The sequence below is a fragment of the Cervus canadensis genome, chromosome 15 (genome assembly GCF_019320065.1).
Source record: "Cervus canadensis isolate Bull #8, Minnesota chromosome 15, ASM1932006v1, whole genome shotgun sequence".
Taxonomy (NCBI): Eukaryota; Metazoa; Chordata; class Mammalia; order Artiodactyla; family Cervidae; genus Cervus; species Cervus canadensis.
In genome coordinates this window covers 68,432,614-68,460,518 of record NC_057400.1, presented here as the reverse complement: position 1 = coordinate 68,460,518, position 27,905 = coordinate 68,432,614, and the positions used below count along the sequence as shown (strand labels likewise).

Here is a 27,905-nt window from a genome sequence, read left to right as displayed (position 1 = left end):
AAAAAGTAGATAAGCAATAAGGATTTATGGTATAACAGGAAATTCAGTATCTTGTAATAACTTGAAATATAATCTAAAAAAGTCACTTTGCTGTACATCTGAAGATAATGCAGTATTGTAAATCAAGTACAATTTTTTAAAAATGTTATTTCCAGCTTTTCCATTATATTAGCACTATAACATTTTCAGAGATAGCTTTTATGTATCTTATTTACATTGGCTATAATTCTATAAGTGGGGTTAATGACTTGAAGGATATAATCATTTTTTTCTTTTTTGCCTTTTAATATATAGTTCCAGTTTGTTTTCCAAAAGACTGCATGGACTATTTACAATGCCTCATTACCAGTTTCATTATATCATCACCATTGGTTGGCAGGGAGAGAAGGATAAAGATAACAGGTTGGAAAAAAATTGATCATTAATGTACAGCAACTACACACTGTATGAATTTAAATCTTTATTAGAACACAGCTTTACATGTAACAGGAAGATATTGTCACAACAGGTTTTATAAATAGCTGCAAAGGATTAAAAAATCATCTGGTACTGCTTACATTAAGTTATGGACTTGCTTCCTGGAAAATAATCGCACTTGGAGATAATATCAGAAAGTTTTAACCCATGTTTTGGAAAATTAAACTGAAAAATTAATATTCATTTAAGATTTAATCTGACAATCTGCTTCTGGCCAAACTGGAATAACAGGTACTGGATTTACTTCCTTCTTGAAACAACCAAAAACTGGACAAAATATATGAAACAATTGTTCCCAAGACACTGGACATCAGCAGTAAGGACAGTGATCTCTGAGAGATGGGAAACAGTGAGGGGCCCCAGCGCACTGGGTCAGAGTCTGACAGCTGCAAGGCAGAGAGGGGAACCAGCAAACTGAGGAGACGGAGCAGACAGGCTGGGAAGGCTGGGGCAGCCGGAGCTCCAGGTCAGAGAACCAGAGAGGGGACAGCTTCACAGAAACTCCAGAGATCCGCAGGGGCTTTCCCTCAAGTATGCAGCAGAATGCTGATTAGCAAGTGCATGTAATGGAAACCATCCAAAGCCAGGTAAAAAACTGCCCCAAAACAATACAAAAAACACTCCTGGGAACCCATCCAGGGCTGGGAATAGTACCTGTTTCTACCAGCCAAACTGGAAAAACTCATGATTCCTGGGATTGCTAGAGTATTCAGAAGGGTCTTGTTTTAGGACAACCAACAGGGACCTGCTGTACCGCCCAGGGAACTCTGCTTCCTGTCCCATGGCAGGGAGATGGGAGGCGAGTTTGGGGAGAATGGATACACATGTATATACGGCTGAGGACCTTTGCTGTCCACCCAAAACTATCACAATGTTAATCAGCTACACTCCAATACAAAGTAAGTTTTTAAAAAAAAACACTGAGGATAAAAAACAAACAAAGGGTCTTGTGTTAGTAGTATGAAAGAGTTAACCCTAGTTTAAATAACATTCTGGTCCCATCTAAGTGATGTTTAAAAGCAAGACTCAAGAGGATCATACCATTTCTAAGTTTAATTTAGTTATGTTCCAGAACAAAGCTCAAGAATATTTGTAGGAAAGCAAAAATATCTAGCAGCTAAGGTAAAATTCACAGTGTTGAGAATGTAGTCAAATATATTGCTATTCGGTTGCTAAGTTGTGCAGGACTCTGACACCCCACGGACTGCAGCACACCAAGCTCCTCTGCCCTCCACTGTCTCCCAGAGTGTGCTCCGATTCACGTCTGAGTCAATAATGCTGTCTAACTGTGTCATCCTTTGCTGCCCCCTTCTTCTGCCTTCAACCCTTCACAGCATCAGGGTGTTTCCAATGAGTAAGCTCTTTGCATCAAGTGGCCAAAGTATTGCAGCTTCTGTTTCAGCATCAGTCCTTCCAATGAATATTCAGGGTTGATTTCCTTTAGGATTGACTGGTTTAATCTCCTTGCAGTCCAAGGGACTCTCAAGAGTCTTTTCCAGCACAATTTGAAATGATCAATTCTTTGGTGCTCAGCCTTCTTTATGGTCCAACTCACATCTGTACATGACTACTAGAAAAACCAAAGCTGTGACTTTATGGACCTTTGTCGGCAAAGTGATCTCTCTGCTTTTTAATACACTGTCAACGTTTGTCATAGCTTTCCTTCCAAGGAGCAACATCTTTTAATTTCATGGCTGCAGTCACCATATGCAGTGATTTTGGAGCCCAAGAAAATAAAATCTGTTACTGCTTCCACTTTTTCCCCTTCTATTTGCCATGAAGTGATGGGACCAGATACCATGATCTTAGTTTTTTGGATGTTCAGTTTTAGGCCAGCTTTTTCACTCTCCTCTTTCACCTTCATCAGGAAGCTCTTTAGTTCCTCTTCACTTTCTGCCATTATAGTGATATCATCTGCATATCTGAGGCTTTTGATATTTCTCCCAGCAGTCGAGTCCAGCTTGTGATTCATCCAGCCCAGAATTTCACATGTTGTACCATTCATATAAGTTAAATAAGCAGGGTGACAATATATAGCCTTGTCATACTGCTTTCACAATTTTGAACCAGTGAGTTGTTCCATATCTGGTTCTATTAGGTTGGTGCAAAAGTAACTGCAGTTTTGCACTGTAGAACTTTACCATTTGATATCAGAATACATTCTTAAATATATGTGGTTATGTTATACATCATTTTAATGGGTCTTTCTCGCTTCATTTTTTTGCTAATGACATTATTTGCTATTTTACTTATCTTAGGTAAATGATGTTAGACAAAAAGCAAATTTGATCAGTTTTCTTATTCAAGTTCAAAATGAGTCATAAAACAGCAGAGACACTCACAACATCAACAACGCATTTGGCTCAGAAACTAATGACAGACAGGGCAGTGGTGGTTCCAGAAGTTTTATAAAGGAGACAAAAGCCATGAAGATGAGTGCAGTGGCCCGCCATCGGCAGTTGACAACCACCAAGAACCATCATCAAAGTTGTGAAAGAACTCAATGTTGACCATTCTATGGTCATTTAGTATTGAAGCAAATTGGAAAGGTAAAAAAGCTCCATAAGTGGCTGCCTCATGAGCTGACCAAAAATTTTTAAAAAATCGTTCTGAAGTGTCTTCTCATATTCTACAAAACAGCAAACTGTTTCTCTATCAGATTGTGACAAAAAGTGGATTTTATATGACAGCTGGTGATGGCCATCTCAGTGGTTGACCAAGAAGCTCCAAAGCACTTCCCAAAGCCCCAGACTTGCACCAAAAAGGTCATGGTCACTGTTGGGTGGTCTGCTGCCAGTCTGATCTACTACAGCTTTCTGAATCCCAGTGAAACCATTACATCTGAGAAGTATGCTCAGCAAATTGACGAGATGCACTGCAAACTGCAACACCTGCAGCCAGCTTTGGTCAACAGAAAGGGCCCAGTTCTTCCCCATGACAATACCCAACAGCATGTCGTGTAATCAACGGTTCAAAAGTTGAACAAATTGGGCTCTCAAGTTTCACCTCAGTAGCCATGTTCACCTCACCGACTATCATTTCTTCAAACATCTTGACAACTTTTTGCAGGTAAAAGCCTTCCATAACCAGCAAGAGACAGAAAGTGCTTTCCAAGATTTCATTGAATCCTGAAGCAAGGATTTTTATGCTACAGGAATAAACAAAATTTATTTCTCATTGGCAAAAATGTGTTGACTGTAGTTATTATTTTGATTAATAAAGATGTTTTAAGCCTAGTTAAAATGATTTCAAGTTCACAGTCTGAAACTGCAATCACATTGCACCAATCTAATAAATGTTACTTCTTGACCCACATACAAGTTTCTCAGGAGACATGTAAGGTGGTCTGGTATTCACATCTCTTGTTATTCTGGGTACTCTTGACTTTCAACTTTTGCATTCCAGTCCCCTATGATGAAAATGACATATTTTGGGGGTGTCAGTTCTAGAAGGTGTTGTAGGTCTTCATCAGTTCTGTAGCTCAGGCATGTCTGACTCTTTGAGACCCCATGGACTACAGCATGCCAGGCTTCTCTGTCTATCACCAACTCCTGGAACTTGCTCAAACTTACGTCCATTGAGTCGGTGATGCAATCCAACCATCTCATCCTCTGTCGTCCCCTTCTCCTCCCACCTTCAATCTTTCCCAGCATCAGGGTCTTTTGCAATGAATCAGTTCTTCACATCAGGTGGCCAAAGTATTGGAGTTTCAGCTTCAGCATCAGTCCTTCCAATGAACACCCAGGACTGATCTCCTTTAGGATGGACTGGTTGGATCTCCTTACAGTCCAAGGGACTCTCAAGAGTCTTCTCCAACACCACAGTTCAAAAGCATCAATTCTTCGGCACTCAGCTTTTCTTTACAGTCCAACTCTCACATCCATACATGACTACTGGAAAAACCATAGCTTTGACCAGATGGACCTTTGTTGGCAAAGTAATGTCTCTGCTTTTTAATTATGCTGTCTAGGTTGGTCATAGCTTTTCTTCCAAGTAGCAAGCATCTTGTAATATCATGGCTGCAGTCACCTTCTGCAGTGATTTTGGAGCCCAAGAAAATAAAGTCTGTCACTATTTCCATTGTTTCCCCATCTATTTTCCATGAAGTGATGGGACTGGATGCCATGATCTTAGTTTTTAATAGGTCTTCATCAGTTAAGTTGCTCAGTCATGTCTGATTCTTTGCAACCCCATGGATGTACTGCAGTACTCCAGTCTTCCCTGTTCTTCACCATTTTCCAGAGTTTGCTCAAACTCATGTCCATCAAGTCACTGATGCCATCCAACCATCTCATCCTCTGTCGTCCCCTTCTTCTTTGAATGTTGGGTTTTAAGTCAACTTTTTAATTTTCCTTTTTCACTTTCATCAAGAGGTTCTTTAGTTCTTCTTTGCTTCCTGCCATAAGGGTGGTGTTATCTGCGTATCTGAGGTTATTAATATTTCTCCCAGCAATCTTGATTCCAGCTTGTGCTTCATCCAGCCCGGCATTTTGCATGATGTACTCTGCATATAAACTAAATAAACAGGGTGATAATATACAGCCTTGATGTACTCCTTCCCAATTTTGAACCAGTTTCATGTCCAGTTCTGTTGTTCAGTGTCCAGTTTTAACTATTGCTTCTTGACCTGCATACACATTTCTCAGGAGGCAGGTAAGGTAGCCTGGTATCCCCATCTCTTGAAAACTTTTCCACATTTTGTTGTGATCCACACAGTCAAAGGCTTTGGCATAGTCAATAAAGCAGAAATAGATGTTTTTATGGAACTCTCTTTGTTTTTTCGATGATCCAGTTTCAATGTTGGTAATTTGATCTCCGGTTCCTCTGCCTTTTCTAAGTCCAGCTTGAACATCTGGAAGTTCATGGTTCATGTACTGTTGAAGCCTGGCTTGGAGAATTTTGAGCATTACTTTGCTAGTGTGTGAGATGAGTGCAATTGTGTGGTAGTTTGAATGTTCTTTGGCATTGTCTTTCTTTGAGATTGGAATGAACACTGATCCTTTTCAGTCCTATGGCCACTGCAGAGTTTTCCAAATTTGCTGGCATATTGAGTGCAGCAGTTTCACAGCATCATCTTTTAGGATTTGAAACAGCTCAACTGGAATTCCATCACCTCCACTAGTTTTGTTCATAGTGACGCTTCCTAAGCCCACTTGACTTCACATTCCAGGATGTCTGGCTCTAGGTGAGTGATCACACCATTGTGGTTATCTGGGTCATGAAGGTCCTTTTTGTACAGTTCTTCTGTATATTCTTGCCACTTCTTCTTAGTATCTTCTGCTTCTGTGAAGTCCATACCATTTCTGACCTTTATTGAGCCTATCTGCATGAAATGTTCCCTTGATATCTCTAATTTTCTTGAAGAGATCTCTGGTCTTTCCCATTCTACTGTTTTCCTCTATTTCTTCGCATTGGTCACTGAGGAAGGCTTTCTTATCTCTCCTTGCTATTCTTTGGAACTCTGCATTCAGATGGGTTTATCTTTCCTTTTCTTCTTTGCCTTTAGCTTCTCTTCTTTTCTCAGCTATTTGTAAGGCCTCCTCAGACAACCATTTTGCCTTTCTGAATTTCTTTTTCTTGGGGATGATCTTGATCACTGCCTCCTGTACAATGTCATGAACCTCTATCCATAGTTCTTCAGGCACTCTGTCTATCAGATCTAATCCCTTGAGTCTATTTGTCACTTTTACTTTATAATCATAAGCTCTAGACAGTCAGCAAAAACAAGACCAGCAGCTGACTGTGGCTCAAATCATGAACTGCTTATTGCAAAACTAAGAGTTAAATTGAAGAAAGTAGGGAAAACCTCTAGACCATTCAGGTATGACCTAAATGAAATCCCTTATGATTATACAGTAGGTCTCTACAGAACTGGTCAACTTTAGCTTCTTCAGCATCAGTGGTTGACCATAATAGAGTAAACATTATTTTCACTGGGTACATTAGATTATATGCCTTGAGAAATACCACAATAATTTTTCTTATGTATGTTTCAGTAATCATTTAAAGTAGGTTGTTTTTTAACTAGATGATTAGAGGCAGTATGCATACTTAATTAATTTCAACAGAATTCAAATGAAATACTTGCTTTATCTGGCTTAACAACTACAGTACCTTAGATAATGCCAGCCTTCTGAGAATGGAAGAATGCCTGGATAGAATCTTAATTATAAATGTTGACAGTAGCATACAATTTAAATATTATTATATATATCTATTTAAACAATAATTATTAATGATGCTGCTAACTTTTCAGATATGACTATTTTTTCATTAGCACTAAGGGAAAAACCTCAAAAATATTCCAATAAATAAAATGAAATTTATTCAAAATCAATTCTAATTAATAACCAGCATAGGTTTTGGAAGTCATTTCTTAAAGATGAATCATCAAAGACATGAAACCACATGAGATGGTTTTAAATTAACTTTAATGGTGATGCCAACTCTATTGTTATGTCTATGTTTCAGCAATCAATTGCAGGATTTACAAGGAGACACAGATGGGTCTACATATTTATATGATGCTAAGTTGTGTCTCTTTGCGACCTCATGACTGTAGCCCGCCAAGCTCCTCTGTCCATGGGGATTCTCCTGGCAAAAACAGTGGAGTGGGTTGCCATGCTCTCCTCCAGGGGATCTTCCCAACCCAGGGATCAAACACAGGTCTCATACATTGCAGGCGGATTCTTTACCAGCTGAGCCATTAGGGAAACCCTTTATAAAGTGACCAAATGGTAACAAATGTATTTTTGCTATAATTCTATATCAAATATAATTCTAACAGTTATTCTCTTAAATGTGAAGGCTTGGACACACACAAAATCTTTCAATAATAAAGAGTTTCTTTTCTTTTTTTTTTTTCCTGTCCAGTCCTAAGGGCTTTCTAAAACATTGAGTCTTTTAGGATAATGAAAGCATTTTCCAGCAGGATGACTTAAAATTATGATACTTTTAAACTAAATTTGTTGGCTGGTATTAAGTAGCAGTTATAAAAAATTCTCTATAGTTAGAATTCTAGAGTTTCCTTATTGCTTTTGGGGACTGAGTAGATAATTGGAAACTACATTATTTAAAGCAACTCAGGGCTTTAACTGAAGGAAAAAACAGTAAAGTATTTAGAGAAAAAATTTTCTCTGGTACTAAAAGCAGAAGAATGAAAGCAATTCTGTCTATATGCTCCAACATTTTCCAAGGTAGATATAGAATTAAAATTGGTTTATCTGAAACACCTTATTTCAAAATATCATGTAAATGGAAGAATCCATATTACTTCCGAGAACTAGCAAATCTAAATCCACAAGAGAGCACTCGGTTGATAACAACACCTTTTATACAAAAGACTATTGTAGAGTTGTGGTTCTTGTTCTTAAACTAATGCAAACTTCTAGTAATTATATCAGTAATCTGAAATGCTTGCCAATATTTTTACTACACTTGTGTTTTAGTCCTCTAATTTTGAATCATAAAGCAATCTAGAAATCTAAAAAAAAAACCCCACCATTTTCCATATTTGTAGAATTGTATTTTAGGTATAAAACAACTTTCCTTTAAAATTTAAAGGGTAAGAGATATCATAAGCAGGAAAAAGAAAATGTTTCTTATGTGCTTGCCTTTTTATTAGATATCTATGAAAAGGAATAGATGATTATTCTCTATATAATGAAATAAGCTAATGTATTCAGTGGCATGGGTAAATACGTTTATACTAGAGTCATCCATTTTTAAACCTTGTAATATGAGATAACTAAGTTGGTGGATCAAACAGCACAATTAAAAAGATGTTACCTCTCTGACTGATAATAGTAACAAAGGCACATGAACTGATTCTCCTCGCAATATGTATTCCTCTTCCTTGACTGCTTGTCATCAAACCACTGGTAATTTTAGGTGGCAGTTCAACACCAACTCACATAACCGGTGCTTAATAAATGTGTTTGACTCGTAATTCAACACCATAGGATAACTGACAACTAGTGATTCTCCAAGATCACACAGGTCATGGGAACTTAGCTTCTCAGTCCTTTTTTACCTTCACTGGCGTCCCTCAGGATCACCTTCAAGGCTAACAGAAACTTAGAGATACTTTCATACCACCTACTGCCAGGACCTTAGCTGTTTGTGCGTACACTACATTTCAATAACCTTGAACCACTAGAAAGAATTAAGGTTAATGTTTAGCTTTTCCCATTAATAATGATAATTTTTAAGTCTGTGGGGGCTTAGTGGTGAAGAACCTGCCTGCCAATGCAAGAGATGTGGGTTCGATCCCTGGGTCAGGAAGATCCCCTGGAGAAGGAAATGGCAACCCACTCCAGTATTCTTGCCTGGGATATCCCACGGACAGAGGAGCCTGGAGGGCTACATCCACAGGATCACAAAAAGAGTCAGACATGACTTAGCAACTAAACAACAACAACAACAATAATTTCCATTAATAATGTTATTACAGCAGCTTACTCTACCAGGAACTGTACTAAGTATTTTATATAGCATTATCTCATCTGTTGTTGTTAGTAATAGGTACCATTTTTTTCTTCATTTTCCAAAAGGGAAACCAAGGCACAGAGATCAAAGTGCCTTCTCCAAAGTGATTTAGACATCAGTGGGACAGAATTTGAAGCACTTCAGTGCTTAAGAAATAAACTGTACATCCTCATAACTATTAAAAGTATTCTCTAATAGTATGTGTTAGTTGCTCAGTCGTGTCCGACTCTTCGTGACCCTATGGACTCGAAACCGCCAGACCCCTCTGTCCATGGGGTTTTCCAGGCAAGAATATTGGAGTGGGTTGCCATTTCCTTCTCTTTATTATTCTATAATAAAGGTAATCATCTAATTTGAGAGGTTTTATTGATAATATCAAACATGCCCAACAACCTATCAATTTTTTAAAATGTATCTTCTTACTACCTTCTTTCCCTCCCTTCTAAAAGTGCTCACAGCACACATAATATCAAGTTTTTTATATGCCCCAGAGAGCTCTATACCTTATAATATGCAACATTCCCACCTGATTCTGCCACACGAAGTTCAAGGTTGTTGAGTTTTGGCCCACAGTACATGGCAGGCATGAACAAGAAAAAGTCCTTTCTTGCCAAGTAGGCAGCTGCTCTCTGTACAGGGCCGCTTGGCTTGGGGAAATCACATCATGACGGCAGGGAGGGGTGAGAACTGACAAAGTACTGGGGAACTAGGGTTGCTTTGTTTTTCTTGCTCTGTCACTGACAGGCACTTACTCCACAAAATATACATATCCCTTTAGCCCTGGCACACGAAATCAACTGTGACAAAGCTTTCGGATGCATGGACCAATGCATACATTTCAATTAGTTCACAGGACCATTCAAACGTTGAGATTAAAAAAAGTTTCTGAGAGATCAACGTGGTAAAAATGAGTAAGAGACTCTTCTTTAAAAAACAACACAAGCAAAAAGAAAAACCAAACAAAACCTCTGTTGGGCGGGCAATAAAAAAAGGAGTCAGTACTGGCTAAGGCAATGCTACCGTGGTAAGCGACAGACCTGGGAGCCTCAGTGGTTTCGCCCATTACATGCTTTCTTTCCCTGCTCACGTCAAGGCCAGTGGGCCAGGGGCTGGGAGGGCACAGCTCTGCTCCCCAGTCCGTCGGGGCCCCTGAGGTGGGCTCACTGCTGTCCCCCACACACAGTTGCCTGGGCAGTGGTACCCGGCAGAGGAAGAAGGAGAGGATGACACGGGGAAACCTTTACGGGCTGGGTTTAGAAGTGACCCATCATTCCTGCTGACGTTCTACTGGACAGAATCAGTCATCTGCTCATGCCTAACCGCCAGGGAGACAGGCAAGTGGAGACCAGCATGTGTCTGAAGAAGAGGACAGAGCAGGTAAACAGCAAGCCAGTCTCTGCCAAAGTCAGGGCCACCAACAGCAAGGGACCTTCCAACAAGAGAAGAGGACCCCACAAAGAACAATGGTCCTAGTAGAAGCTTCACGAACCTTCTGCGTCTCGCATAAAGGTGACTTTATGAATGACAGGCGACAATCAATGCTCCCAAGCCCACCAACACACTTAAGAAACCGCTGCGAGAATCTGCTTCATTTATTCCTTCACCAGCACTTACGGAGCACCCAGACTAGGTGCCAGAGCCCCTGCTCCGCACTGAGACTGTGCCAATACACAGAACACGTCTTTAACGCTGCAGAGCTTGCAGTCTTGTGGGTGGAAGGGGGTAGGATGCACCTGAAGGAGGAGCTGACTGAGCTCCCTGAAGAGAATGAACAGGCCAGGACCTGGCTCAGGGCTTGACACATAATGGCAACTGAGCAAAAGAGAGCTGAAATGAAACTCAGCAGGCAGTGGCCTGCAGGCTGGGATGTGAGGAAAAAGCATTTGTGGAAAAAAGGTACCCTGGGTGAGGATGGAGAAAACTAACTGCCATGTATGAGTGAAAGTGGAAAGAAGAAATGAGCTTCTATAAACTTCACTTGGCAAGAAAAAAAAAAAAAGACTTATAAGTTTCTTTTTTTTTTTTAAAAAAAAAAAAAAAAAGGTCTATAGTTACCACACCAATGTTTTGGGGGCCTTTGTGAATTTCACATGCTGGCATAATACCCTTGCATGTGTGCTAAGTTGCTTCAGTCATGTCTGATTCTTGGCGACCCCACTGACTATAGCCCACCAGGCTCCTCTGTCCATGCGATTCTCTGGGCAAGAATACTGGGTGGGATGGCATGCCCTTCTCCAGGGGATCTTTGTGACCCAGGGATCAAACTCGAGTCTCTTACATTTCCTGCATTGGCAAACAGATTCTTTATCACTAGCGCCACCTGGGAAGTTATTATACCCTTCAACTCAGATCAGTTCAGTCGCTCAGTCATGTCCGACTCTTTGCAACCCCATGGACTGCAGCACGCCAGGCCTCCCTGTCCATCACCAACTCCCGGAGTTTACTCAAACTCATGTCCATTGATTCCGTGATGCCATCCAACCATCTCATCCTCTGTCGTCCCCTTCTCCTCCTACCTTCAATCTCTCCCAGCATCAGGGTCTTAACAAATGAGTCAGCTCTTCGCATGAGGTGGCCAAAGTACTGGAGTTTCAGTTTCAACATCAGTCCTTCCAATGAACACCCAGGGCTGATCTCCTTTAGGATGGACTGGTTGGGTCTCCTTGCACTTCAAGGGACTCTCAAGAGTTTTCTCCAACACCACAGTTTAAAAGCATCAATTCTTTGGTGCTCAGCTTTCTTTATAGTCCAACTATCACATCCATAAATGACTACTGGAAAACCAATAGCCTTGATTAGATGGACCTTTGTCGGCAAAGTAATGTCTCTGCTTTTTAATATGCTATCTAGGTTGGTCATAACTTTCCTTCCAAGGAGTAAGTGTCTTTTAATTTCATGGCTGCAATCACCATCTGCAGTGATTTGGGAGCCCCCATAAATAAAGTCAGCCACTGTTTCCACTGTTTCCCCATCTATTTGCCATGAAGTGATGGGACCGGATGCTATGATCTTATTTTTCTGAATGTTGAATTTTAAGCCAACTTTTTCACTCTCCTCTTTCACTTTCATCAAGAGGCTCTTTAGTTCTTCACTTTCTGCCATAAGGGTGGTGTCATCTGTATATCTGAGGTTATTGATTGATATTTCTCCCAGCAATCTTGATTCCAGCTTGTGCTCTTCCAGCCCAGCATTTCTCATGATGTACTTTGCATATAAGTTAAATAAGCAGGGTGACAATATACAGCCTTGATGTACTCCTTTTCCTATTTGGAACCAGTCTGTTGTTCCATGTCTAGTTCTAACTGTTGCTTCCTGACCTGCATACACATTTCTCAAGAGGCAGGTCAGGTGGTCTGGTTTTCCCATCTCTTTCAGAATTTTCCACATTTTGTTGTGATCTACACAGTCAAAGGCTTTGGCATAGTCAATAAAGCAGAAATAGATATTCTTCTGGAACTCTCTTGCTTTTTCAATGATCCAGTGGATGTTGGCAATTTGATGTCTGGTTCCTCTGCCTTTTCTAAAACCAGCTTGAACATCTGTAAGTTCACATATTGCTGAAGCCTGGCTTGGAGAATTTTGAACATTACTTTACAAGTATGTGAGATGAGTGCAATTGTGCAGTAGTTTGAGCATTCTTTGGGGTTACCTTTCTTTGGGATTGGAATGAACACTGACCCTTTCCAGTCCTGTGGCCACTGCTGAGTTTTCCAATTTTGCTGACATATTGAGTGCAGCAGTTTCACAGCATCATCTTTTAGGATTTGAAGTAGCTCAACTGGAATTCCATCACCTCCACTAGCTTTGTTCGTAGTGATGCTTCCTAAGGCCCACTTGACTTCACAATCCAGGATGTCTGGCTCTAGGTGAGTGATCACACCATAGTGATTAACTGGGTCATGAAGATCTTTTTTGTACAGTTCCTCTGTGTATTCTTGCCACCTCTTCTTAATATCTTCTGCTTCTGTCAGATCCATACCATTCCTGTCCTTTATTGAGCCCATCTTTGCATGAAATGTTCCCTCTAATTTTCTTGAAGAGATCTCTAGTCTTTCCCATTCTATTGTTTTCCTCTATTTCTTTGCATTGATCACTGAGGAAGGCTTTCTTATCTTTCCTTGCGATTCTTTTGAACTCTGCAGTCTAATGGGTATATCTTTCCTTTTCTCCTTTGCTTTTCACTTCTCTTCTTTTCACCCTTGGCATATCTTTTAAAACGAGTTTGAGAAGACTGCCACTACAAACTGCGTGTGTTTAAGGTCAAGACTGAACAACACTATGTACTATCTGCTCATAGCAAGTCACGCAGGAGAACTTCTTTTATAGCAGAGCTGGTAAAAATTTCACTTCCCCAAAGGTAACTTTCAAAAACTGTTCACTGACTAGTCACTTATGGCAAGGCTTTTTTTTTCCCCCCATTTATTTTTATTAGTTGGAGGCTAATTACTTTTTACAATATTGTAGTGGTTTTTGCCATACATTGACATGAATATGCCATGGATTTACATGTGTTCCCCATCCCGATCCCCCCTCCCATCTCCCTCCCCATCCCATCCCTCTGGGTCTTCCCAGTGCACCAGCCCTGAGCACCCGTCTCATGCATCCAACCTGGGCTGGTGATCTGTTTCACCCTTGATAGTATACTTGTTTCAATGCTATTCTCTCAGAATATCCCACCCTCGCCTTCTCCCACAGAGTCCAAAAGTCTGTTCTGTACATCTGTGTCTCTTTTTCTGTTTTGCATATTGGGTTATTGTTACCATCTTTTTAAATTCCATATATATGCGTTAGTATACTGTATTGGTGTTTATATTTCTGGCTTACTTCACTCTGTATAATGGGCTCCAGTTTCATCCATCTCATTAGGACTGATTCAAATGAATTCTTTTTAATGGCTGAGTAATATTCCATATGGTGTATATGTACCACAGCTTCCTTATCCATTCATCTGCTGATGGGCATCTAGGTTGCTTCCATGTCCTGGCTATTATAAACAGTGCTGCGATGAACATTGGGGTGCATGTGTCTCTTTCAGATCTGGTTTCCTCAGTGTGTATGCCCAGAAGTGGGATTGCTGGGTCATATGGCAGTTCTATTTCCAGTTTTTTAAGGACTCTCCACACTGTTTTCCATAGCGGCTGTACTAGTTTGCATTCCCACCAACAGTGTAAGAGGGTTCCCTTTTCTCCACACCCTCTCCAGCATTTATTGCTTGTAGACTTTTGGATAGCAGCCATCCTGACTGGCGTGTAATGGTACCTCATTGTGGTTTTGATTTGCATTTCTCTAATAATGAGTGATGTTGAGCATCTTTTCATGTGTTTGTTAGCCATCTGTATGTCTTCTTTGGAGAAATGTCTGTTTAGTTCTTTGACCCATTTTTTGATTGGGTCATTTATTTTTCTGGAATTGAGCTGCAGGAGTTGCTTGTATATTTTTGAGATTAATCCTTTGTCTGTGGCTTCGTTTGCTATCATTTTCTCCCATTCTGAGGGCTGTCTTTTCACCTTGCTTATAGTTTCCTTTGATGTGCAAAAGCTTTTAAGTTTCATTAGGTCCCTTTTGTTTAGTTTTGCTTTTATTTCCAATATTCTTGGAGGTGGGTCATAGAGGATCTTGCTGTGATTCATGTCGGAGAGTGTTTTGCCTATGTTCTCTTCTAGGAGCTTTATAGTTTCTGGTCTTACATTTAGATCTTAAATCCATTTTGAGTTATTTTTGTGTATGGTGTCAGAAAGTGTTCTAGTTTCATTCTTTTACAAGTGATTGACCAGTTTTCCCAGCACCACTTGTTAAAGAGATTGTCTTTTTTCCATTGTATATCCTTGCCTCCTTCGTCAGAGATAAAGTGTCCATAGGTACATGGATTTATCTCTGGGCTTTCTATTCTGTTCCATTGATCTATATTTCTGTCTTTGTGTATGGCAAAGCTTTAATGCATAGTTGCAATTTAACTTTTTAGAGTAGGATCTTCTAAATTGTATTTCCCCTGGTCCTAATTTTTATGATAATTCTTTATTTTACTTTATTGCATATTATTTAACATTTATTGAAAGCTAACTGTGTGCCAGGTAATATGCTAAATACTTTGCATTGGTTAATTTATTTAACACTCATTTCAGCCTAATCTGTAGCACAAAAGTCTAAGAGGCTTAGAGTGAGGGATTAAGCAGTTTGTGTAAAGGACACAGACCTACAGGGAGGGGAGCTGGCAAGATGATCTAATTCAAGGCTAAGCACTGTATGGTTTCCGAATTATTGCATATTTTGGTAAGCTGTCTCAAATAATATACAGGATGATGTGGGAGCATAAATAAGTAAATAATTGAGATGCACTGATGTTTTTACAAATGTGCAATGGATGGCAGGATGGCATCCTAGGGGAAAAGCTAGCATATTATTATTTTTTTCATTTATTTTTATTAGTTGGAGGCTAATTACTTCACAACATTGCAGTGGGTTTTGTCATACATTGACATGAATCAGCCATGGAGTTACATGTATTCCCCATCCCGATCCCCCCTCCTACCTCCCTCTCCACCCCATTCCTCTGGGTCCTCCCAGTGCACCAGGCCCGAGCACTTGTCTCATGCATCCCACCTGGGCTGGTGATCTGTTTCACCATAGATAATACACATGCTGTTCTTTCAAAACATCCCACCCTCACCTTCTCCCACAGAGTTCAAAAGTCTGTTCTGTACATCTGTGTCTCTTTTTCTGTTTTGCATATAGGGTTATCGTTACCATCTTTCTAAATTCCATATATATGTGTTAGTATGCTGTAATGTTCTTTATCTTTCTGGCTTACTTCACTCTGTATAATGGGCTCCAGTTTCATACATCTCATTAGAACTGATTCAAATGAATTCTTTTTAATGGCTGAGTAATATTCCATGGTGTATATGTACCACAGCTTCCTTATCCATTCATCTGCTGATGGGCATCTAGGTTGCTTCCATGTCCTGGCTATTATAAACAGTGCTGCGATGAACACTGGGGTGCACGTGTCTCTTTCAGATCTGGTTTCCTCAGTGTGTATGCCCAGAAGTGGGATTGCTGGGTCATATGGCAGTTCTATTTAACTTTTAAATTTAGTTTTCAGCTTTTCCTCCCCTTATTTGTAAGTCTCTGAGATAGAGCCGCCTATATTATTCAAAAGCTTTAATAATTAGAAAACATCAACTATAGATCATTTCTCAGGGGACTGTGAAACCAGAAAAACAAGCATTTATAGTATGTCTTCCTATGATCATGTCTCTTTGGAGAATTCAAAAAGCGTAAGATGTGGTCTTTGCACTTAAGGGTTAAAACCAAGTCAGGAAGTAACATTTGTTCAATAAAATAACTGGGTAACAAGTAAGTGCTAAACTGTAACATAGTCCGTAAGTTTGAGAACAATTCAGAAAAGGAAGAGCTAAATGTCAGATGCAATTTGCCAGCAAAGCATTCTTGGGGCAGGAGGTATTTAAAGTAAATTCTAAAGGGACAAAATAATGTCTATTTTGAAGATGTTATGTATTAATAAGAACTTTTAGTAACTGTAAAGCATGGGAGCGATAAAGAATAATTTATAATAATCTGTTATAATTTATAAGATTCTTCTGATTAAAAATTCACAGTAACATCAATGATCTCTGTATGTCAGTCTACCCACTGAAATACCAAGAGCATTCTGTATGTATTATATATTCATGTGACAAGCTACTTGTGTTTCAAGAGTTAAGTCAGACAGAAAACTTCCAATATGGATGATAGCAGCCTAGAATCACAGCTAGAATTTCCACTGTCAGATAAGGACCGCATAGCTAATGCTTTCATAATTCTTCTGCACTCTACCAGAACATGAGAGGAGGGGAAACGTGATTCTCACTTGGCTGAGCAGGCGTACTAAACAAGAAAGAAAAGCTTCATAAATGTCAGTTCAAGCCTTCCTACTGGTGACATTAAAAAACTATCTTCTATCAAAATCTTAACCCGCATCTTACTGATCAAGCGTCCTGCCGACAAGGAACCGACACAGACCTCACTTTCACCCTTCAGGGCTTGAGCCATTAATGTGAGAACCACAAAAGGTCCTCTTTAGTTACAGCAGCCCTGGCCTGGCCTTACTCTCCTTAAACACATTTTAAAAGCAAGAATAATCTGGATCACATTCATCTATAAGTCTTGCAAGGGTTTGTAACTAACACCCACATAAAAATGAGCATAGCAAATTTGACCTTGATTTTTATCAAAAGTGTATACGCCTGCTCACAATCAAGAATATATTTAAATGCTTCTCATACAGAAGTAAAGGAGAAAAACCTATGGGTTTTGAAAATGAGATCTTATAAATAAGTATAAACTATCCCACCCCCTCCACTGCAACCAGCAATGCTCTGAGGCACTCCGACTCACCATCTCTTTTTAAAATAAATTACAGTCTCCTTACTACTGAATACTAGTGGGTAAAGAATCGGCCTGCAGTGCAGGAGACCCGGGTTTGATCCCTGGGTCAGGAAAGTCCCCTGGAGAAGGAAATGGCAAACCACTCCAGTATTCTTGCCTGGAGAATCCCATGGACGGAGGAGCCTGGGCTACAGCCCATGGGGTCAGAGTCTGACAGGACTCAGCTACTAAAGCACACAGCCTCCTTACGAGCAGGGGATGTCTCATCCTGCTTCTTTATATGGCAGCACCAGTTGCCTACTGAATAACGTGCTTGCTGCAAGAGACACTGGCTACTAAATGTGAGAAGGATCATGGAAAAGAAACGTGCTCGTAATCCCCAACAGCGTCCAACAGTCTTACCTCCATCCCCAAATAGTTACCCACATGTCCTCCTTCCTAGGGGCCTAGAGGAGAAGAAATATGCTTTATCCCCATTCCATCTGCCAATTATTACCAGCATGGCCTGAGGAGCCCAACGCTAAGATGATGATAAAGAGCTTCCAGGAGTGTGGGACATAAGGCACCCCCCTCCATCAGTGACAGGCAGCCCCAGAAAGGAAGAGGGGAGCAGCCCGAGATACGGGTTCACACACACCCTGTGTCTCTCCCCTTTGGCTGCTCAGACGGTACTGGTTCTCATGGTGTCTGGGGAACGAGGCAAGGGGTGAAAGGGACGATGAGGAGCCAGCCCTCACCTCTTTTTTTTTAAGAAGACCCTCTCGTGTGGCGCGGGGGAGGAATGAAAGAGTGGAAGTGCTGTCCTGACCATTAGGGACGAAAGCCAACCCCACCCCCACCCCACCCTCCCCTCCTATGGCTGGGTCTTTGGAAATTGTCAGGGAGCAGTTCCTGTCACGGGGCTACGGGGCATCTGTCGGAACGACGGGCTTGGCCTGTAATTAAATCGTTCCCTGCTTTGTCATCATTTCTTGTCTGACTGCATCGCAACTAGAGCTGCCTACAGCACCAGGCCTTGACAGTCATTTGGACAAGCCTTGCAAATATGGAAGAATCCAGCCTGGAAAACAACCCTATTCAGTCAGAAGTGTGTTCCTAAAGCACAGGATTTACTCCACATAGATAATCCACTGTTTTCCGTGGCAGGCACGGGTCAAACAAAGGCAAGGGAGTCTTGGTGTACAGCCAGGACACTCAGGCCTCACTTCCGCTGGGGATGGACCCGTCCCCTCCAGGCTTAGACACAGACAGCCCTGTGGAGCCAGTCCCAGAGCCCTGTTAGATGAGGAGGCTCTCTGTATTTACAGATCCCCGCCTTTTACTTACTTCAGATCAGTAACTAGGTCTCTGCTGGCACAAGGTCAAACAAAATCAAACACAGAGGTATAAACTGCAGCCTGCCACAGGAGGCAAGGGTGACCGCCCAGAGAGGCACGTAAGTACAGTTTATAAAACCAGGTCCTCTTCAGCAGCCGAGGATAAACCCACCGCGCCCCCGCTAGGGTCTCCCGCGGGCTCCCAGGGAGGCCAGTCTGCTCTCCACAGGCTGCTTCGGCATGGGGCGCTGCTCTAAGCCAACATGTCCACTTCTCTTTAGGTCCCCGGCTGGAGTCCCAATCCCCCTTCAACATCCTGCTCGTCTATGATCTCCTTGGGGAATCTTTTAATAATATCTCCATCCTCCCACTCTCTGCTTCACAAAGCTGATCATTTCCTCTCTGCAGCATCTTCTCTGCTACCTGGCACAGAATCTGGTGGAATTACATAACACACAGGGTAGCAGGTATGTGTTCACGCATCTGCCTTCCAGAACAGTCAGCGAGACCTTGAGGGTTAAGTTAATATATTGTTTTTTAATTACATTCCCAGCACCCGGCATCCTGCTTGACTTGTGCTGGCTGTTAAACATGTCTTTGATAAATTAACAGGAAAAAAAGTGTCTTGATTCACAACAGCATTTGTTTTCTTCCCTCTTATAAAATTCTTCTGTTATAAATATCTTCTTTAATCTTTTTTTTTTAAAAACTTCTCTCATTAGCTCTATTTTCTTAAGTCACTAATGCAAACCATCTTTTTTCATCTAATTCATATTAAATTAAAAGGAGAGAAAAAAGTATATGCATGTATTATTATGACAGGTATATCATTTTTTGTTTCTTCTGTTTCTTAGTTAAGGGTCTGCACCTGATATCATACCAATAAAGTAGTTAAATCAGGTGAGCATCCTCCTCGTAGAACAGAGTAGGAATTAGAGGTGGAATTCCTAAGAACTGTGTTGCATATATCTTGTTATCATTGCACATTTCTTCCCTGCATTTCATATTTTGTGCTTTTTCTTATATGACAGAACACTGAGATGTATGCTCCGCCTTAAGACTCTTCAAGAGTTCTCATGATTACAAACAACAATTTCCTACCATAGACCAAATTTCCATTTTCTATTTTCTATACATTTATAAATAGAATCTGTTTTCATCATTTATACCACTGCATCAGACCTGAGAAAAACATCTTTAAAGTGTGTACATACTTGAATTTCATAATTATCATATGACTATAAATTATGTCACCTTTCAATTAGGATAATTTTTTTTCTTGAAACGATGGCATTTGATGAATGACTTTGCATTTTGTACATTTCATTTAGATATATAATTGTGAATCTTTCATCTTCTATATTATGATAGAGAATTATGTTGATGGTACTGTATTTGCATCTTCAGGGTTAGGTGAAATGATAACAGCAATCAATAAAGCTAATGAAATTGTATATAGTCACAGATTATTTGGTCCAATTAATGATTTAGGAGCCTGGGTGGTCCCAGAAGACCTCAATTCCAATGATGTTTTCCTGAACCTTTATTTTAATCATAATACCAATCACCAAATGGAACAGCCAAGCTGCTAACAGACCTTCTCAGGATACAGTCTGGATTATATAGAGCTAATGAATAGAAATCTTATGTTTTCACCGTTCTTAAACCACACAGCAAGAAATTTTTTTCAAAGTTACATGTTGCAGGGAAACAGTCCAGTGAAGCAAAGAGAAGAACTCAGGTCAGGATATTTGAGCAAAGATTTTAAAGGCTCACGGGAAAACAACAGTCTGACTGTAAAGCTTTAGTTACAAATCACTAGCTGTGATCAAAGTAACTGAAGAAATAAAATAATTATGGCAAACATTTTTATCAATTAGTTAATCGACAAAAACACCAAAATCTTTAAAATCTAAATCCTCTTATATTTAAAGCCACCTCTGGATGTGCACACCTAACAACTGCAGGTAAGAGCTTATCGCGAGTTCCTCTGGCTTTGTTGAATCACAGGGTGTGGGAAATGATCCAACTGTGTTCGGCTTGCAAACACAGAACACTCAGAGGGACTGAGGAGCCAGCCCCGGTGCGGTCACGTCTTCCGTCACAAGCATTTCAAACTCACACAAAACAGTGTGCCTGCCCTTCCTCTGCAGAGTCAGATGCTGAAGGCATCATGTAGTCACAACTCAGTCAGGTAGAAAAATAATCCTAACTCCAACTATTAACTTACCTTGAAGAACTTCCATGGGCAGAACAGTCCAGGCGTTTTCCAGGTAGGAAATATAAATATAGCGAGCTGTATTGCAGGCCAGACCAATGTACAGAACCCTTAAAAAAAGAAAGAAAGAAAGAAAGAAAAATGAGGCACTAGTAGAAATACAAAACATGCAAACATCAACTCCTTTTCCCCCTGCCCAAAATATCCCCAATCCAGCAGATGGCTTTCCAAACTCAGGAGTGGAGAAACTAAAGGACAATTAAATGTAACCATGAACTCTTAAGAAGATTGCTTCTAACATATCTGCTCTCAGCCTTTTCAAAATGCTTGTTAATATAAAAGCGAACATCGCCCTTCCTGAAACTTAATTAGTCACAGAGATGATGCTTTTTTAAGATAGTCTGGGCACACGGCCATCTGTAATGACATTGCTGGCTTCCTTCCAGGTGGCTGTAAGGTAAATACGCCTAGGATTGTAGCCACCTCACCATGATGGGGAAGGACAGGATAAAAATGAGAACATATGAATATGTGGCCTCACTTGCAATTCATAAGACACCAGGTAGTCTTACAAGGAGACTCTCAAGGTCATTGAAAACGATCCTCCAATGGTGAATAATAAACTATTTGGAAATCAAATACTTTTTCCCTATGAGTTCAATTGATACAAGTTTATTATTTTTAAAAAATCCATGATATCACATGCTTATGAAATTGATAAATGTATATCAGCCTCTAGCTTTCACTCTCACAATCACCACCACCAAAATTATGAGTGAAAACAAAATAAACAAAAGCCTAAAGTGGTAAATCCAAGCAGAAGTTTATGATCTCTCTCTTCTGAGCCAGATGGGCTGGTTTAGAAGCAAAGGGTGGCTTCTTCTCTCTACAAAACACAGCCTGGGGGGGTTCCTTTTCTTGGTTATTTTCCATTTCTTGGGTAATTTTGCCAAGCTTAATACTTTTCTTGTTTTTAAACCCAAGTGAATGAAAACTGGAAGGTAAAAGAAACAAACCAATCTGACAATCACCAGTTATTTTCCTAATTTTGCTCAACTGTGTTTTTATACTAAAATCATTCCTACAAACAATGTTCTCTTTTTCCAACACTGGATTAAGGAAAGGAAATGCTTGGAGCCATCCAGCTGGTATTAACTGCAAATATGTACAGCAGATGCGGGAAGACAACAAAAGGATTGAGGTGGTGGGTATGGGATAAGAAATGGATATTAGGCATGATTTAGGAGATCTTCAATAATGAAATGGTCTGGGTTATCATAATCTTTGGATTCTGTATTCTTTTTATTTGTATGTTTTGAGGGAAAAAGTATGTCTCAAACCTGTTTGATAAAAAGTCAGCTGAACAAACTTGCTATAAATCCATCAACCAGGGCCCTTCTGCTAGGGCCCTTCTGCTAGGAAACAACAAAAAATCCACAGATTAAAATGTAAAGTACACTATACAAACGACAAGTTACACAAATGTTTCCTTCCAGGTTCTAAGGCAGCCCTGATGACATCAGCTTCACCTCACTCATGCTCAGTAAACATGTTCTATAAAGGGCCATATAGTAAACATGCTTTCAGATGTTCTGCAACTACTCAACCCTGCCGTTGTGGCGTGAAAGCAACCATAGACAAAATGTAAATGAATGAGCACGGATGGCTGTGTTCCAGTACAAACTGAATTAGGAATACTGAAATTTAAATTTCATATCATTTTCAAGTATTGCAAAATAGAGATTTTTTTTCAACCATCTGAAAGGGCAAAAACAATTCTTAGTTCCTGGACCCTACAAAATAGGCAGCAGGCCAGATCTGGCCCTGGGTCACAGCTTGCCAACCTCTGACCTAACTCATTACTTCTTATTAACTTTGTACATCAGAGCTACTTGGGCAGCTGTTAACAACTACAGACATCAAGGCCCATGCCACTCTCAATTAGGCTGAACCCAGACTCCGTGCTTTTGAAAGCTCCCCAGGTTATTCAAATACTGAGTCAAAGATGGAGAACCACTGATCTAGCCCTGTCCAGGCAGCTCCCAGTAATTCTTGCCCATAATCCCATCATGAAATATTGGGCAATACATCTTCCTTGTGTTCTTATTGCCTGTGCGTGGTAAGTTCCTTTAGTCACGTCTGACTCTTTGTGACCCCATGAACTGTAGCCCACCAGGCTCCTCTGTCCATGGGATTCTCCAGGCAAGGATCCTGGAGTGGGTTGCCATTTCCTTCTCCAGGGGATCTTTCTGACCCAGGGATCGAACCCATGTCTTTTATGTCATATTGCCTATCCTGAAGCTTTCTTTTGAGCCCACTTTTGAACCAGTTACCATGACAACCACTATTCAATCTAGGCCGTGGTCCATAGGTCTTGGCTCCAAGTAACCCAGAATCGACTGGCCCAGTTTAAGAGGCAGACTGTGCTATACCTTCAAACCTCTGCCCATGTGGAATTCAGTCACTGGAGCCTGTAACTTTGGGGAGCCTTAGGTCTCAGAATGCCACCAATAAGCCCAGTGGATACAAGTTGATACATCCTTGTTTTCCACATCCTTCTAATCTCACAACTGATAGTCCTTCAGGACCAAACATGTGCCTTAAAGGAAAAACCACAAAGTAAGTATCCAGGGCAAGTTACTCCATGTCTCCGAGCCTCAGTTTCCTCATGTATCAAGTAGATAGTAACATCAGCTTTGCAGGCTCATTGCAATCATTACAACACAGTGAGTTGCCCTTAATAAGCACTCAGTAAAGGGTATTATTATTACTAGTCTTATTAAAGGAAAGTATCCAAGTATCTGTTTTTCTGATAAAACTTTGATCCCAGAATTCCAAAAGAGAATGTGGACACGAGCTTTCCTTCCTCACCAACCATTCTGGAGAAGCCAATGGCCTCAAAAAATCATCAAAGGTAAAAGGATAAGCAGAAAGGAAGACAGCATTTTGGTCTATGAAAAGAGAAAGTAGTAGATACATATTTATTGAATAATCACAGAACAGTACTGTAGCACTCTCTCTACTATCTGAATGGGATATTTAAACTGTGACATTATTCACCGACTTATGTGCTGACTGTGTCCCCTCTAAAATGCATACGTTGAAATTCTCAGTCCTAAACCCTAGGATCTCAGAGTGTGGCTGGATACGGAGGAAGGACCTTTAAAGAGGTAATTAAGGTAAGATGATGTAACATCAGTTCAGTCGCTCATTCATGTCTTGACTCTTTGTGACCCCATGGACTGCATGCAGCATGCCAGGCTTCCCTGTCCATCACCAACTCCCAGAGGTTGCTCAAACTCATGTCCATTGAGTCCGTGATGCCATCCAACCATCTCATCCTCTGTTGTCCCCTTCTCCTCCCGCCTTCAATCTTTCCCAGCATCAAGGTCTTTTCAAATGAGTCAGCTCTTCCCATCAGGTGGCCAAAGTATTGGAGTTTCAGCTTCAACATCAGTCCTTCCAATGAACACCCAGGACTGATCTCCTTTAGGATGGACTGGTTGGATCTCCTTGCAGTCCAAGGGACTCTCAAGAGTCTTCTCCAACATCACAGTTCAAAACCACCAATTCTTCTGTGCTCAGCTTTCTTTATAGTCCAACTCTCACATCCATACATGACTACTGGAAAAACCATAGTTTTGACTAGATGGACCTTTGTTGGCAACGTAGTGTCTCTACTTTTTAATATGCTGTCTAGGTTGGTCATAACTTTCCTTCCAAGTAGCAAGCATCTTTTAATTTCATGGTTGCAGTCACCATCTGCAGTGATTTTGGAGCCCAAGAAAATAAAGTCTGTCACTATTTCCATTGTTTCTCCATCTATTTGCCATGAAGCGATGTGACATGGGTGGGCCCTAATCCCACATGACTGGTGTCCTGATAAGATTAGAGTGGCGACAGACACAGAGGGAAGACCAGGCGAAGACAGTGGACGACAAGCCAAGGAAAGAAGTCCTCAGAAGACACATCCTGCCAACACCTTGACCTTGGACTTTAAGCTTCCAGAACTGTGAGGAAATAAAATTTCTGTTTTGTGGGATGACAGCTCTAGCGAATGAATACATGTACACTCATGGAATTAAGAACTTGTTAATAAAAAGGAATCTATAATGTTTTACTAAATCATCTTCTGGACAACCAAATTCATTATACTGCATATAGAGCACATGTTTGAGGTCCAAAAATTTTCCTGAGCATTAAGAGGTCTGGAAATACAGAAGAAGAGTCTGAAAAATGCCTCTCAGTGAGATATGGAGACCTACCAAACACCTATAGTGAAACAGCTCAGAAACAATATCACTGCTTTCCTGTTTCACAGTGGGAAGTCAGTAAGTATAAAATAGACAAGAAATAAAGACAATTTTAGAACTGGTGGCATGGATAATTTATCTATAAAGAACACAGTTGGTAAGGTGCAGATGATTCAGCAGAGAATACCACACCATGGAAAACTCAAATCACACGTCAAACTCCTTGATTCAATATTTGAGCAAAATATAATGGTGGGAGAAAAGTACTCTTGAGATTCTAATTTCTTACAAAACCACAACCCACAGTATTAACAAGATAAGTTGATTGGTGATTATCTTATAATAAAACTGGTACTTTTCCCCCCCAAGAAAGACAGTATTCAAGATACAGATATAAATAATTGTGAGTCATCCTGCAATTCCTAACACAGCTGTCGGTTAATTATGATGCCCTACTTCTGTAATTCAAACCATCTATAACATGGCTGAATGCCCCCTGAGAACATTTCTAAACCACAGAGAACATGAACTTTGCTGAATAAACATTAACTGAGGTACCACTCTGTGCTATACACTATGCTGGACTAAAGGGGAATTTTAAAAAATGAAGTGAAATTGGGATTTCCCTAGTGGTCCATGACTAACACTCCACACTCGCAACTCAGGGAGCCCAAGTTCAATCCCTGGTCAGGGAACTAGGTCCCCCGTTGCTGCAATGAAAAGATCCTACATGCTGCAACAAAGGTCGATGGTCCTTCATGCCATTACTAAGGCCCAGAGCAGACGAATAAGTGAATAAAAATAAACATTTAAAAAGTGTTTCTTAAAAACCGGAGAAATCCTCCGTGCCTTCAAGTAACTTAGTCTAGTGGGGAGACAGACACAGAGGCAAGTTAAGTTAAATACAATACTCCAGGAGGTCTGCCCAAAGTACTGACTATGACAAAGGGGAGGTTCCAAGACACCTGCTGCTGCTGCTGCTGCTAAGTCGCTTCAGTCGTGGCCGACACTGTGCGACCCCATAGCAGCCCACCAGGCTCCCCCGTCCCTGGGATTCTCCAGGCAAGAACACTGCAGTGGGTTGCCATTTCCTTCTCCAATGCATGAAGGTGAGAAGGGAAAGTGAAGCCGCTCAGTCGTGTCCGACTCTTAGTGACCCCATGGACTGCAGCCTGCCAGGCTCCTCCGTCCATGGGATTTTCCAGGCAAGAGTACTGGAGTGGGGTGCCATTGCCTTCTCCACAAGGTACCTGGGTTAGAAGCAAATGGACAAAAGAGGGAGGGATGAGCATCACGGGCAGAGGGAATAGTGGAAGGTTAACCATGAAACCCCAAGCATGTGTAGGTAGAGAGGGTGTTTGAAAGATATAAGAAGGATCAAAGTCTCAGGATTTATGAAGAGATGAGTGAACCTCTCCAGTCCAGATCCACTCTGGAAATTATCCTCTGTTCCAGAGACAACACAGGTTAGGAGCAGCAGAGAAAGACTGAAGTAGGATTATGCAAAAATGCTCTCAAATGAATGAGACAAAACAGCAATACCACTGGGAGAGAACCCATTCTCAGCTGAATGAGTAACTGGCAACAAGCATGCTGCCAGGCCTCTAATGGAGAAACAGAAAAGTTTCTCAAAAAAGAAAAACCATGGGGTGGGATTTTCCTGTTGGTCCAGTGGTTAAGAGTCTACCTGCCAATGCAGAGGACACAGGTTCGATCCCTGGTCCAGGAAGATCCTATAAGCCATGGAGCAACTAAGCCCATGCACTACAATTACTCAGCCCACACAGTTTATGGCCTGTGCTCTGCCACAAGAGAAGCTGCTACAATGAGAAGCCTGCGCACTGCAACCAGAGACAGCCCAAGTGTAGCAACGAAGACCCAGCGCAACCAAAAAAAAAAGAATAATAATTTTTTTTTTAATTTTAAAGAACACTGGATGAAAACAAAATACCCTGCGTAAAGATGTTCTTTATCAACCAGACATGAAGTATTTGCAGATGCCGACTGAACATGAGCTCAACCGGTGGTTCAAGTCCTTGCACAAAGACACAGTGTTCCAACGCACACAAGTGTTGCTCCAGGCCTGGAACAAACTAAAATTCAGAAAGTAACATTTTGACAGGTTACAGACCTTTAGGACAATGTCCTTAGCTACACCTGGCTGGAGTTTCATAGGAATACCAATTCCTAATGGGGAAGAAGTGGTCATAAGTACCAGACACTTGGAGTACTGTCTGTGGTTTGCCTCATACATGAATCAGCTTAGGTTTTCTGAAAGATGAACAGTATATGGGCTCACCCTTAGGCTGGGTTCCATTATTCCCAGGTTGTTCTTTTATGGTCTATATAAACTTGTCAGAAAAACAAACAAACAAATTCCTTCAGATACCATGACAGATGTCTTTCTAGAGCAGGCAGACACCAGCTGCTAATTAAAGTCAGCATTCAGTGTAAACAGTGAATGAAGAATGAAGCTTATTTCCAGTATAATTACTAGTTCATACTGACAACCTTATAGTCAGATGATGTTCCCGACTGTCAGCTTTAAAAGGCAGGAAGATATATATACAGACTTTTTAGAAGACAACTAAAATAGAAGATTTAAGCCCTGAAGAGTTAAATTTCAGTTCGAGAATTCCTGTTTTCTCATATCCATCCCCCTCCTCCCATCCGGCCTCCAGGATGTACCCTCACTGTGGGCGTCCTCGCAGGCCTTCTCGCTCCTGTCTAGCAGAAAAGGGCTTCCCTGTCACTGTCTGCAGGTTC

The 27,905-nt window shown here is 40.9% G+C and overlaps 1 protein-coding gene across 2 annotated transcripts in view; it reads right to left on the bottom strand.

The window, feature by feature from the left end:
• MFSD6 (major facilitator superfamily domain containing 6) overlaps positions 1 to 27,905 on the bottom strand; it is an 83,846-nt gene that overhangs the window by 9,212 nt on the left and 46,729 nt on the right. For both annotated transcript variants that reach the window (XM_043488248.1, XM_043488247.1), the window contains exon 3: positions 20,899 to 20,996. In XM_043488248.1, coding sequence (XP_043344183.1) covers positions 20,899 to 20,996 — 98 coding nt within the window. The remainder of the gene's footprint in view (positions 1 to 20,898; positions 20,997 to 27,905) is intronic.